This window comes from Coturnix japonica, chromosome 19, assembly GCF_054131305.1.
Source record: "Coturnix japonica strain WE chromosome 19, WE-NBRP24, whole genome shotgun sequence".
Lineage (NCBI taxonomy): Eukaryota > Metazoa > Chordata > Aves > Galliformes > Phasianidae > Coturnix > Coturnix japonica.
The window spans coordinates 771,778-783,832 of NC_140681.1; the positions used below are offsets into that span (position 1 = coordinate 771,778).

The following is a 12,055-nucleotide window of genomic DNA, read 5'->3' on the forward strand; positions in this document are numbered from 1 at the left end:
CCGTGTGTTGTAGCACTGTTAGTTGGCTGTGTCTTGTCACTTCCCACTTCAGCCACAAGTACAAAATTGCTGTTGCATTTATACCTAAAAAGTACAAAACTAGCATTACTTTCAAGAAGAAACAGAGTTGGTGTTTGCTTATTGTAGTGTTTGTGATGTGAGATGATAGGAGGTATAAAGCACTGACGTTGGAATAAACACAGAAGCAGTATATTAAGTGGAACTACTTACCCCGCAGGGATTGTTTGGCCATGAAGGTCTCTACTAATAAACAATAGATGTGAGATGACCTACTGAGAAAACAAAGAGTCATTAGCAATGCATTTCCCACAGCTGAAGTAATTAAAAATACATAAATGTTTGAATGTTCCTTACAGAAGAATATCAATATTAAAAGTCATTCCGAAGTTCTTTTTAGTGATTAAAAAAAAAAAAAGAACTTGCACACAAAAAAAGGAAAAGAAAGAAAAAACAAACATGTTTGTACAGTGGCAGCAGCTCATACTGAGATAATTTGTTTCTGTCATAAGGCTTCTGAAAACTCAGGGGGACGTGAGGGGCATGTGAATGTTTTACCTCTGGAGGTGACTTCTAAGGAACAAGTTTTGAGAGTTTATTCTTAATTGTAATGTCATCAGCTTTTTCATGATGCTCTTCCTTCTGCTTTTGTCAGAATACTTCTATGAAGGAAAAAGTCTCTCTAGGCTTTCTGGCTTTTCTTATCACTGTGAGAGCGCCTATATTCTCCAGGGTTTTCCTGCTCACATACACCATCTGATCTGTTGTCTTCCTGCAAAATGCTTAGCTGCATTTAGAAATACAGCAATTAGCATGATTTGATTAAACTTCTTTTGGAGGGGAGACGATAACTAACTGCTCTCTAAAAAAGATAATTGCGTTGGCATATGTTTCTTCTTCTGTAAGGGGCTCTCCCAGTACATAACTGCTGACAGTTTGAGAGTGGAGGGCCTCGCAGCGCAGATAGTCTCATTGTGTGCTGTCAGCTTCAGAATGTGCCTCTGCTGGTGGCTTCTCTAGGAGCCAACACTCATGGTCTCTGCCACCAGCAGACAAATGGAACTGTATGTGTGCTGGGCAGAGATTCCAGCATTATGGTTCTATGACCTTATCAGCCAAAGGAGGCTTTTCACACTGCCACAATGTGTACACTGCTTTTTTAATGATTTTTAAGTGACAGTTGATGTACGTTGCTCAGTTCACCCAAAAACAAGTGCCTTTACATTAGTGTTCAACTTCTTCTTTTCAGAATCGTCACCCCTCTAAGTAAATTAACCTTTCGAGTCTGGAGCCATCAAACGTTAAAGTCTGATGTCCTCCTGGGAAGTGCTGCCCTGGATATTCATGAGACCTTGAAATCAAACAGTATGAAACGTAAGTACAAGTTCGAGTGCAGTGGGTAACTCTCTCGTGGGCCTTAAGTGTTCCTTTTGTTGCTACAGATTGTACTTCTGTATCCTCACGATTTTTCATTATAATCCTTATTTCCTTATACACGGTGTGCCATGGTGTCATTGGGAGCCTGATATTTTTCAGTTTACTTTTATGTTCAGGAGAGAAAGCGTAACTGATAAGTGGTTCCTATTACGTAGCCTAAGAACTGATAAATTTCTGACTTTTTTCTTGTACTTTTTCAGTTGATCAGGTAGTGGTAACATTGCACCTTCTTGGTGACAGAGAGCCAGCAGAAGTGGTTGGAGATTTGTCTGTCTGTCTAGATGGAATGCAGGTAGATCCTGAGCTCCTGACCAATGGTGATGCCTCAAGTACAAGAAGTAAGTGACTTTCAGTTTAAATATACAATCTATATATTATCTGGTATACAAAGACTCTGTTTTTTGTTTTTTTACTGAATGCTTTAACACAGTGCTTTAGTAACGGTAATGAGTGGTTTATTTGACTTGGTGTTTGTAGACACCAGAACTTTTATGCACTTTTATTTGAGGTGGAGTCATAATCAGCAAAGATTATCAGCATTACTATAAAGTAAATAAGACCAGCACCTTAGGTTTCTGAACTTTGCTTGCTTTGTCTAGCAGTTACGAGCTACCATTGTGCCTTATTTAACAAAAGCCTTTAGATTCTTTCAATTTTAATAAGACTACGAACAAAAAAGAAATAAAATGGATACATTTAGTCTATTCTGGCTAGGAAACAGCTTTATACTTAATTTTTGTTAAATATCTAAATGAAATGCTTGCATAGATTTTGCTGGAGAGAGAGATCCACTCTTTTTTCTGTTTATCCTTGTTATCTGAGACTGAAGATGCCAATTCTTAACTGAAAGTCTTGAATAAGTGTAAAATGTGTAATTACATTAAAATAAAAGTAAGGCAGCTCATTTCCTTTGGTTGAGACAAAGGTGCATTTCTGAGGATGATGCAGTGTGCAGACTAGAATTAGATGGGAGGTGATTTCTCCAGGATCAAACAGGCTATCTGTGGCAGAAAGCAGCTTAGTTAGATGGTTAGTTGGCTTGTGCCAGAGAAGTGTTTTCATTTGTTGAAGGACTAAATGAAGTCAGTTTCTGATTCCATCCAAATAATCCAAATACGTGTTAAAAAGATTGTGGTCTGATGGAGTGTGATCTTGTTTTATTTTCTTTTTCTAAAGAAAGCCCAAACACTGCGAGGCTTATAGAGCAGGGCTGAGGTATTTTGGTGGTGAAAGTAACAAATTTCCCTCAGGTGCAATACTTGAAGTAAAATCACAAGTGGAAGCTATTTCCTTAAATTAACCTACTGAGAAAAATGTATTAGTAAGTAGGAAAAGTCATGCACAGAAGAATAGTCATTCTCAGACTGAGTACAGTTTTGTGCTGTCAGGTGTTAGAAAGCAGCTCAGCAGAGGGTTCCAAGATGACAGATAAGGTGTCTGAAGCAGATGAGAAAGGAGAGAAATCAGTGTAACATGTTCTGCAGTCTAAAGGCACTGACTGGTGGTTTGTTGTTGCCTGTCTGGCCTTTCAAGTTAAGTTTCTGTTTCTGGAATTGGAATAACTTCCTTGAACAGCACGTCATGGTAAGAGTTTACATCCAACTTCTTTACATCTGTAGTTAGTTCCCATCAGAGCTGATAATTGATTTCCTTGTTAATGGCATTTGTTTAATTCGGTGGAATCAAGTATTTGTGCTATCGACATGAGTGAGCATTTCAGTGCTGCATATTCAAGTACTGCAAGTGCTGGCACAAAAGGCAAATATTTGCAAGGTAGCTGAATAAGCAGTTGAAAAACGTCTGCAAATCTAAACTGAACTGTTATAATTCTTTTTGGAGAGCAGCCAAACTTGGACCTGCTCCAAAGCCTTTACACTACACTGTGTATAGAGAAAGGGAATGGTCCAGGTCAGAGAGACTAGTTCTGAAGCAAACCCATGCAGCTATTTGCTAGCCAGCCAGAGAGAGGATTTCAGAGGAATTTGTTGTCCTACCTGCTCTGCCTGCCCTCAGAGCAGGGTCAAGAATATGAAAAGGGAGCTCCACTTGAAAAATGGAGATGAGTGCTTGATACTGCTCACAGAGACAGAATTGTGTACCTTTGGCAATATTCATGCAGTTGGATAAGGTATGGTTATATTTTCATAAGGTGAAAATGTTACTGCTTTTGTACTTTGTGGCAGCAGTGCTTTAAGAAAGTGCATACACATACATAGGTGTGAAATGTGTACAGCCTTAAAATAAGGCAGTAGATCAGCAGCATATAAGTGTACAGCTTCTGAGAGAAATCTGGGCTTTAAAGACTTCTGGTTTTAATGCTTGGAAGTGATTCCAAATGTTGCTCATACTGCTGCTGTCCTTTTATTTCTGGTATTTAAGGTCCTACACAGAATGATAGCTCCAAAGCAAGAAGTGACGCTCGGTAAGACTTCTTTCCCTTCTTTTATATACTTAATGTTTACATGTCTGAGTGAGGAACTGTATGGTTTACAAACATGATGACTGAATAATTTGTTCAGATCTGAGCATATCCTTAAAGAAAAATTACACTATTGTACATTCAAATATTTAATTGTCTTTAAAAACACGTTAATTAAAACTTTGTTTAACATAACTAGCAATAGGAACTTTTTTCCAGAATTAAGCAGACCTGTACTATACAAGCTCAGTGTATGATGAGAGCATTGGCTTTGAATTCAATAACTTCATTGACTCTTTGCAGATTTTTCTTTCTTTATCTGCTTCATTTAAAATGCTGTAAAACTGCGTGGCCTGTTGTTCTTTGGCATCAGAACAGGTGCCTTGGTTCAGCTGAGTCCATCAGCACAAATAGTTGGGGTGTTTTATAACAGGGTACACAGAGAGATTTAGGTTCAATTAATCTTCACTGAGCAATTGTGTTGTGAGGTGCATATATATATCCTACTGTCTCTGTTGTGAGAACAGCACTTTGTGTTAAGAGTGCTAACATTGATGAGGCCAGTAATGTTTTGGCTGACTCAGCACCTTGCTTTGTAAATTTCTGCCTTACAGTGTACTGAAATAAGCCTGATGTTGCATTGGCTCTCATACCTCGATATACATTCCTAGTTCAAAAATTATGAGCCTCTAAACATACATTATCTCAGATTTGTAGGTCTTGTGAAAAAGCTCGAGCTCAATGCAGATTTTCACTATCACAGGCAAATTCTGCTCTGTTTTGAGAACATGTGGTTGAATCTCTCAACTGTCCCCACTGTAAGGAAACTATTTCAGGGATCATAGCAGCAGTAGATGTTATTTTTCTCAATGAAAACTTGAAAGCCGCAGCTCAGAATTAAAGGATTTGTCTCACTCCGAAGTACTGAGTATTTCTCCTTCTAATGTGTGCTGACTGCAGCTTCCATTCTCGATACAAGGATAAAAATCCCAAAATAAAATGATTTATTTGAGATTTAATTTCCCAGTGATAAAACAGATTGCATAAAAATAATCTTTAAAGAAGCCCCACTGATACATAAACACCACGTGTTTTTTACACTTCTGTTACACAGCATGGAGGTATATGAACTATATTTTGCTTTGTTAAGAAGATACCAAAAGATAACAGTTGCAGTGTTTTAAGATTGATTTGGGATTATGTCCCATACAACTTAGTGGGATAAAAGTGACCATATTTAACCTGCAGTGAGCACCAAGCCATGGTAATTAGTTTCCAGTACTACGAGTATTTTAAGTGTCTATACAATGTGCAGCACTCTGAGATGAGATATGGAATAGCTACGTTCATCTGTAAGAAAGCAGGAAACCTCACTTAGCTGAGCAGTCTCGAGTCTTCCCATAGAAGTTCTATATAGTGCTGTTTCCTTTTTTTATCTCAGAAACGTGCTTCCCTGCTTGAGTGTGGAATGCCAGGGTGTGTAAGAGTATAGTAATAGTAATAAGAGTTTGTGTGGTTTTATTACCATCTAATAGGGCTTTTGGTGTTCCTGAAGTATTTATTTTAAGGATCATGTAAGCGACTTGGAACATGTCTAGCAGCACTTACTGCTGTCTGTATAGTTACATTTCATATGCACCATTGTCTTAAAATACCTGATATAAGTACACAAAAGATAAAAGGTTATACTTTTGACTGTAAAGTTCTGACAGAAGCAGTGTGCTTCCTGGGACCAGGGGAAAGCTAGGCTATAATTCTTGCAAACTTCACATCCCTAATGATTTGTACATTATGTCGTAGTCATTTACTTTAGGGTGGTTGTAGCATGGTATGAATTGTCTTGGAAACACTTCTTAACAGAAAGGGTAGTTAAACACTGGAATAGGCTCCCCAGGGAGGTGGTTGAGTCACTGTCCCTGGATGTGTTTAAGGGTTGTTTGGATGTGGTGCTCAGAAATATGATTTAGCGGAGGGTTGTTAGAGTTAGGGTACTATGGTTAGACTGCGGTTGGACTTGATGGTCTTTAAGGTCTTTTCCAACCTGAGTGATTCTGTGATTCTATGTGTACCACACCTAGTATAGAACAAAGGTGCATTTGACATTGATATTGAGGTCAGACATACGTGATTCTACTTGATCCCTTATGCCTTGTGGTTTAACTGGTTTTACCTACTACCTATTGTGCATTTATAAGAGGTAATTTTAAAGGCATTGGTCTGAAATTAAACCTGTGTATTTGTTACTTATGGCCTCTGTATTTGACCTGCCAATCCACTAGATTAACAAAATGCTTTAGACATAAAGATGTAGATGCATTTAACTTTGCTCAGTGGAGTATGAATGTACCAGATTAATACATTGCTAGGTGTAACTGAGCAATACAGAATGAATGAAGACAGCTATTTCAAGTGAAGTGCTTGAAAAGTTGAGATGTCATTTATGAATTCGTAGCTCCTCGTCAAAATGTTAATGCTTAGGCCTAAATTCTCTATCAGTATTCAGGACTGAGCTTAGGGGGAAAATCTGTGTGTGTAGTTAATTTGTCTACAATTTTCAAACATTCTGTTTGTTCTGAACATATGCTTACTGTGTGGAGCCAATGCATACAGGCTGTTCTCCAGTCTTAATCAGCTTCCTATCTCATTAGAGACTAGTGGCATTCATGGGAGGAAATAGCTGAGCAGCAAAATGCAGAGGGCCTTAAGGCAGGTATATTGAGTTGGGGAATGGAAAAGGAGATTTCAGCAGTGGATGTGTGTACATCTGTTTCACTACCTTTACATCAACTGAGGTCTTGAACACCTCAGGGGGTAAATTCTCAGTGTTTGTACAAACATGTAGTTTTTTATAATTATCATGAATGTAAAAATCTTATCTGGCCATAGTTATTACATTCTCATTTCTGTTTTAAAACTTGTCATCCATACACTCTTATTATAGTTCTCCTTTTTGTCTCCTCCTACAAAGGACTAACTCAAATGGCCTTGAAAGCTCTGAAGATGCTGCTCCAAATGAAAACAAAACTGTTAATGGCAGTGATTCTCCACTGCTCACAAATGGAAGCTGCAAACCTTCTCGACCTCCAAGGCCTGCTAGACCGCCTCCACCCACACCCCGCAGACCCGCATCTGTAGCTGGTGCGTATTCTAGGGCCAGACATCCATTTCAAAGCTACTGATGAGCTGTACAGTCTTAAAATGAACACAAAGATTTCCAATGAGTGTTTATAACTACAATTTTTTTCATGGTAAATTCTTGGATAATTCCTATTTTAACAGTTTGCATTCAATATCATTGATTCTCTTATGAGTAATTTCTTGTTTCCACGACTGAGAAGTGATGATTGTAGTGATACTGCTAAATATATTGGAGCCGGTGCCAAAAGAACATGAGTGAGTGCTACTGTTGCATTCAGTTAATTTTAATGAGACCTATGAACATATTTGCTGAAGGACTTACAGAACTGTCTCAAGTAGATAATAGTGGGGTTTGAAAGACTGCTAATTTCTTTCTACTGTTCTGGTTAAATTCTTTGAAACAGCAGCACCTCAAACATTGATTGCACAAAAACAAATAGGTTTTTTTGTCTATCTTATAATTTCAAAACTACAAAACTTTAAGACAGTGGTAGGTGTTTTCAGGTTAACTCCTCCACATGCACACTCTGCCATCTGTTTTGGCGGTCTCATTGTGACAGTTGATAAATACTGAGGCTGGATGGAAAACTAGGCTGCAGTAATTGTTTTAAAAGGTAAAGGCAGTGTAGTTTAGTAATAAGACTGGTGTATAGTTCTTAATACTGCCTACCAAATGGCCTGCATGGGGGAAGAAATCTGAAAGCACTTAAAGAGTATATGTATTCTCCCTTTCACACCCTTCATTTTCCCACATCGTGTCAAATCTCTTCTTCAAAATGTTATGCATAATATCTCAAAAATTATTGCAATAATGGGAAGTCCGTAAATGCAAACAAATGGCTTTTTCTTTATAGTCATCTGGTGTTTACAGAATGCAGACAAGTTGCTTTGCTAAATAACATAATTTGTAATATCAAAGCTGTGCAGCTGATTGCAGTTCTTGGATTAAAGCAGTTTTAAGAGTGCAACTAAATTGCCTTTTTTTTTCCTTAGTTTTTGTGTGAAGTAGAAAATGTAGCTGTGTGTGCACTTCCAGCTACCACCTTTTGCATGCTTACTTCTGGACTTACAAATTCTGCAATAGGTTACCAATAACGAGAGAAATACCAGTTAAAAATTTGTTTTTTTTCTAATCTGCCATAGGAAGTGTAAATGGTTCTCCATCCACGTCCACAGAGAATGATGGGGCCAGTGCAGGTTCACTGGCAGGTGCAACTGCAAATACGTCTTCAGAACCGAGCCCTGAGGGGGCAACAGCAGCAACAACAGCTCCTGCAACTGCTGCACTCACCACACCTCCAGTGTCAAGACAAGTGCAGCCAGTAAATCCTCCAACTCAGGCACTAACCACAGTCAGCCAAGGTCCTCTTCCACCTGGGTATGAGTTTAATGCATTTTTCTGCTTTTTCTGTTTTCTAATTTTAAGCATACCAAAATACAAATAACATCTGTCTTTTCCTGCATAACAAAAATTCCCAAAAGCTTTTAAAATGAAGGTTTTCTAAACTGTTTGACCTAGTGGACCTTCAAGTGGGTGTATATGTGTGTGTGTGTGTCTGTGTGTGTATATACATATGTGTATATATATAAACATATATACGCACATATATACACACACATACACACATATATGTATAGTTTAGTCAAGAAAGGAATTCAGTTTGAGTAGTTTAGATGCTCTTTGTAAGCTGCTAAGTCAGTGAAACGGAGGTTTTAAATAGTGAGACAACTTGCTGTCTTCAAATTAGAGTGAAGTCAAGCAGTAAGAAACTGGTTTAAGTAAGTAGAAGGAAAGTTATTGTTGCAGGACGTAATCTGCTATATGTCTCTACGTTTTGGAATTCATACATTGCGTCTCCTGAGAGCATTGTGGGCACCATCTCATACCCATGTGGAATTTGTTACATGATTGGTTTCTTACTTCGAAGACATGATTTAGGGTTCTTAACTTTTTTCTTTAAAAGATAGAAATGTTTCCGTACTCTGAGTGAGCGAAAGCAAAAGCTTCCTAATGTGAGTGGTATAGTAGGTGAAGTATTACCTGCTTTAATTTGCCTGCAGTTAAAGCAATAGGTAGCTTGGATTACCACACTTACAGGATAACTGTGAAAGCAATTTTGAAGATGTCAGTTGTTGCTTTACCATTTTTATTTCATTAGAGATGGCAAATTACTGTGCATTTTCCTCCATGTTACATTTGATACATATACAGGAGTAGGTCAGCGTCCCAAATGCTGCACATTCAGAAAATACAACTTCAGTTTCCCTTTATGATGATCTGCTTATATGTGATGTGTGCATCATTTGCATAATTTGGAGATTTAAATTAAATGAGTATTATTCTAATAGGGGATTATTCTCCACAGATGATTCTGCTCAACACGTTACTGATCCGTTTGATACTGAATACAAAACATTGCTTGCTGAGACAGCATGTGTATGCATGAATTTTAGCCTTAGTTTATCAGAACCTAAAGGTGGTTATACAGAAATTTGTTTTAAAGTTGTTGTTCTAAACGCTTCAAGTGTTTTACTAAGATAAGCATTTTATGGGAAGAAATGTTTCTCATCTTTTAGTGTATCCTTCATACTGATGAGTGGCTGGAGTAATTCCACCTTGAGATAGATAAAAGTGTCATTTTGTTTGCAGTTGGGAGCAAAGAGTAGACCAGCATGGTCGTGTATATTATGTAGATCACGTTGAAAAAAGAACAACGTGGGATCGGCCAGAGCCTCTTCCTCCAAGGTAAGCCATGTAAAGGCATCTGATCGCCTTGGATGTGCCTGGACTGGGTGTATCTATAAATGACTATCAATTTACTACAGCTGGAGAGCACATTTGTAAACTGAAACATGAACAAGTGCAAACAATTTATTCAGTTGGTCTCCAAATAGTTCTACAGTATGGAAAAGAATTAAATGTCAGTGATAATAAAATTGAGATTTCTTGTCAAAAGAGTATGTAAGTGGATATGTGCTTTATACGGGTGAAATCAGTAGGCACGCTTGACTATAAAAGATAATCAAAACCACAGAACGGTATTTTGTGATTAGGACAACTATTAGCCTGAGCATGAATGCTCTTGGTTATTGTGAGGTTATTGTTTACAGTCCTTTGATCTGGTCTTAGGATTCCCAGCTGTTAAATTACTATACTCTTATAAAGAATCTTTAGTTTGTAGGCATTTCCAGCTGTTAGAACAGCCAGTGATGTTACACTTTGTGGAAACGGTGTTCTCATTTGTTATTCTTTTTTTTTCTTCTATACTGAAGGAAAACACAACTCTTCTATTGCAGTTCATTCACGCTGAAGTGATTCATGTATTAGAGAATTAACAAAGTAAAAGCACACAGGACAGTAAAGAGAATTGGATTTTAAAGAACAAATCAAGCTGGCATAGAGTAAAGGGAACCTAACTGTTGTATTCAATATTAATAATAATCTGAGAGGATTTCCTACTGCATTATTAAAACTTACTCAGCTCCATGGTGGTTTTATTCACATTTGGGGATTAGAACCAGATGGTCTTTAAGGTCTCTGCCAACCCTATGAAATATTGTAAATAGTGTTGATGTTTGGGGACTGAAATATTGAGGGGAGAAAAAAAATTCCCCCCTCCCCAGAAAACAAGAATTTCTGTCCAAACAGATTGAACTCATCGAAAAGAGTGTTTAGAAATCTTGTATTGTACCACTCAACCATCTGAGTTTTTCTTGTATTTTTAGGAGAATCCCACAGATTATTGTATTATAGATTGGCTGGGGTAAATGCAATATTAACAGTACAGTATTGACAGTGTTTTGTGTAGCACTTGGAAAGTAGGTTTCAACCTTTCAGTGCTTAAACTGGAAGTACAGGAATCAGGATGAATCTGACTTGGGAAGAGCATAGAGGGGGTTACACTTGTTTTTAGCTCTTTGCATTATATTAGTAGAGAGTGAAAGATGAAAAACACATCAAAATGAGCCCATGCCTTAAATCTGCTACCAAACATAATGGATGTCTGACTGTAAAAATTTCTGAACTGTTAAAATTGTCTGCTCTTGAGAACTCACACATCTAATTTTTTTTTATTTTTTTTTTCAAGCTGGGAGCGACGAGTTGACAACATGGGGAGAATTTACTATGTTGACCACTTCACAAGAACAACAACGTGGCAGAGGCCAACGTTAGAGTCTGTCCGGAATTATGAGCAGTGGCAGCTTCAGCGCAGTCAGCTTCAAGGAGCTATGCAGCAGTTTAATCAGAGGTTTATATATGGGGTAAGAAATGCAATGCTGACTGTAAAAGCTAAGAGAAGCATCTTTTCCCAGTTCTGAAGCCATTATTCTCTCTTCTGCAGATTGAAACTAGGTTTATATAATTGTCTTGAGCCTGTTTATGGGTGACTTCTCCCAGCAACAGTTCCAGACTTCTTCATTACAGTTTATTATTTATGTGTATAGCATCTTTGAGTTTGTGGTATGGTATGAAGTATTAATTGGTAACATTGGTCCATGTCCTTGCAATGGCTGCAGACAGTGTGACGGTTTTTATTTGTCAGCTAAATATATATTATGTTCTTTGGTAACATTTATGTATAATGTTGATAAAATTAGTGCTGTTTTATTTATATTGTGTCTTGCAATGGCTTAGCCTAAGACTGGGAAGGAAGGCCGGCTCAGAAGCTATGTTTCTATACTGGGTAAAATGAAATGAATGTAATGAGGGCAGTGGAATTGAAGATAAACCTTCCAGAATTGTAGATGCATCGTTTGCCTCTGAATAGTAGAAATAATGCCTGTGCCTATAATAGTAGATGCATTGCCTCTGAAGTACACGACAGATAACTGAAATGCTACTGGCTTGTCAAGAACAGAATGGGTTCTGAGGCAGTAGGGAAAAGAGTTCTGTATGCAGGAATGAAGCAGCTTGCTTTCTGCTTGTTTTGGGTACCACCATACTAATTTCCCTCTGTGTAGGCAGGGGCACTTCACAAAGGATAATTATTTTCTTGGCTCTGCAGTTCATTAAGCATGCCAAGGGCTGTAAAATTAGCTAAC

At 37.9% G+C, this 12,055-nt stretch overlaps 1 protein-coding gene across 6 annotated transcripts in view; it reads left to right on the forward strand.

Moving 5' to 3' along the window:
* Positions 1-12,055, forward strand: part of LOC107322843 (E3 ubiquitin-protein ligase Itchy) — a 57,477-nt gene that overhangs the window by 25,290 nt on the left and 20,132 nt on the right. For all 6 annotated transcript variants that reach the window (XR_014935880.1, XR_014935881.1, XM_085519943.1 and 3 more), the window contains 7 exons: positions 1,268-1,392; positions 1,656-1,793; positions 3,835-3,877; positions 6,843-7,012; positions 8,156-8,390; positions 9,663-9,758; positions 11,101-11,275. Coding sequence is in view for 4 of the 6 variants with exons in the window: in XM_085519943.1 (XP_085376069.1) it covers positions 1,268-1,392; positions 1,656-1,793; positions 3,835-3,877; positions 6,843-7,012; positions 8,156-8,390; positions 9,663-9,758; positions 11,101-11,275 (982 nt within the window). In the remaining 2 variants the exon portion in view is untranslated. The remainder of the gene's footprint in view (positions 1-1,267; positions 1,393-1,655; positions 1,794-3,834; positions 3,878-6,842; positions 7,013-8,155; positions 8,391-9,662; positions 9,759-11,100; positions 11,276-12,055) is intronic.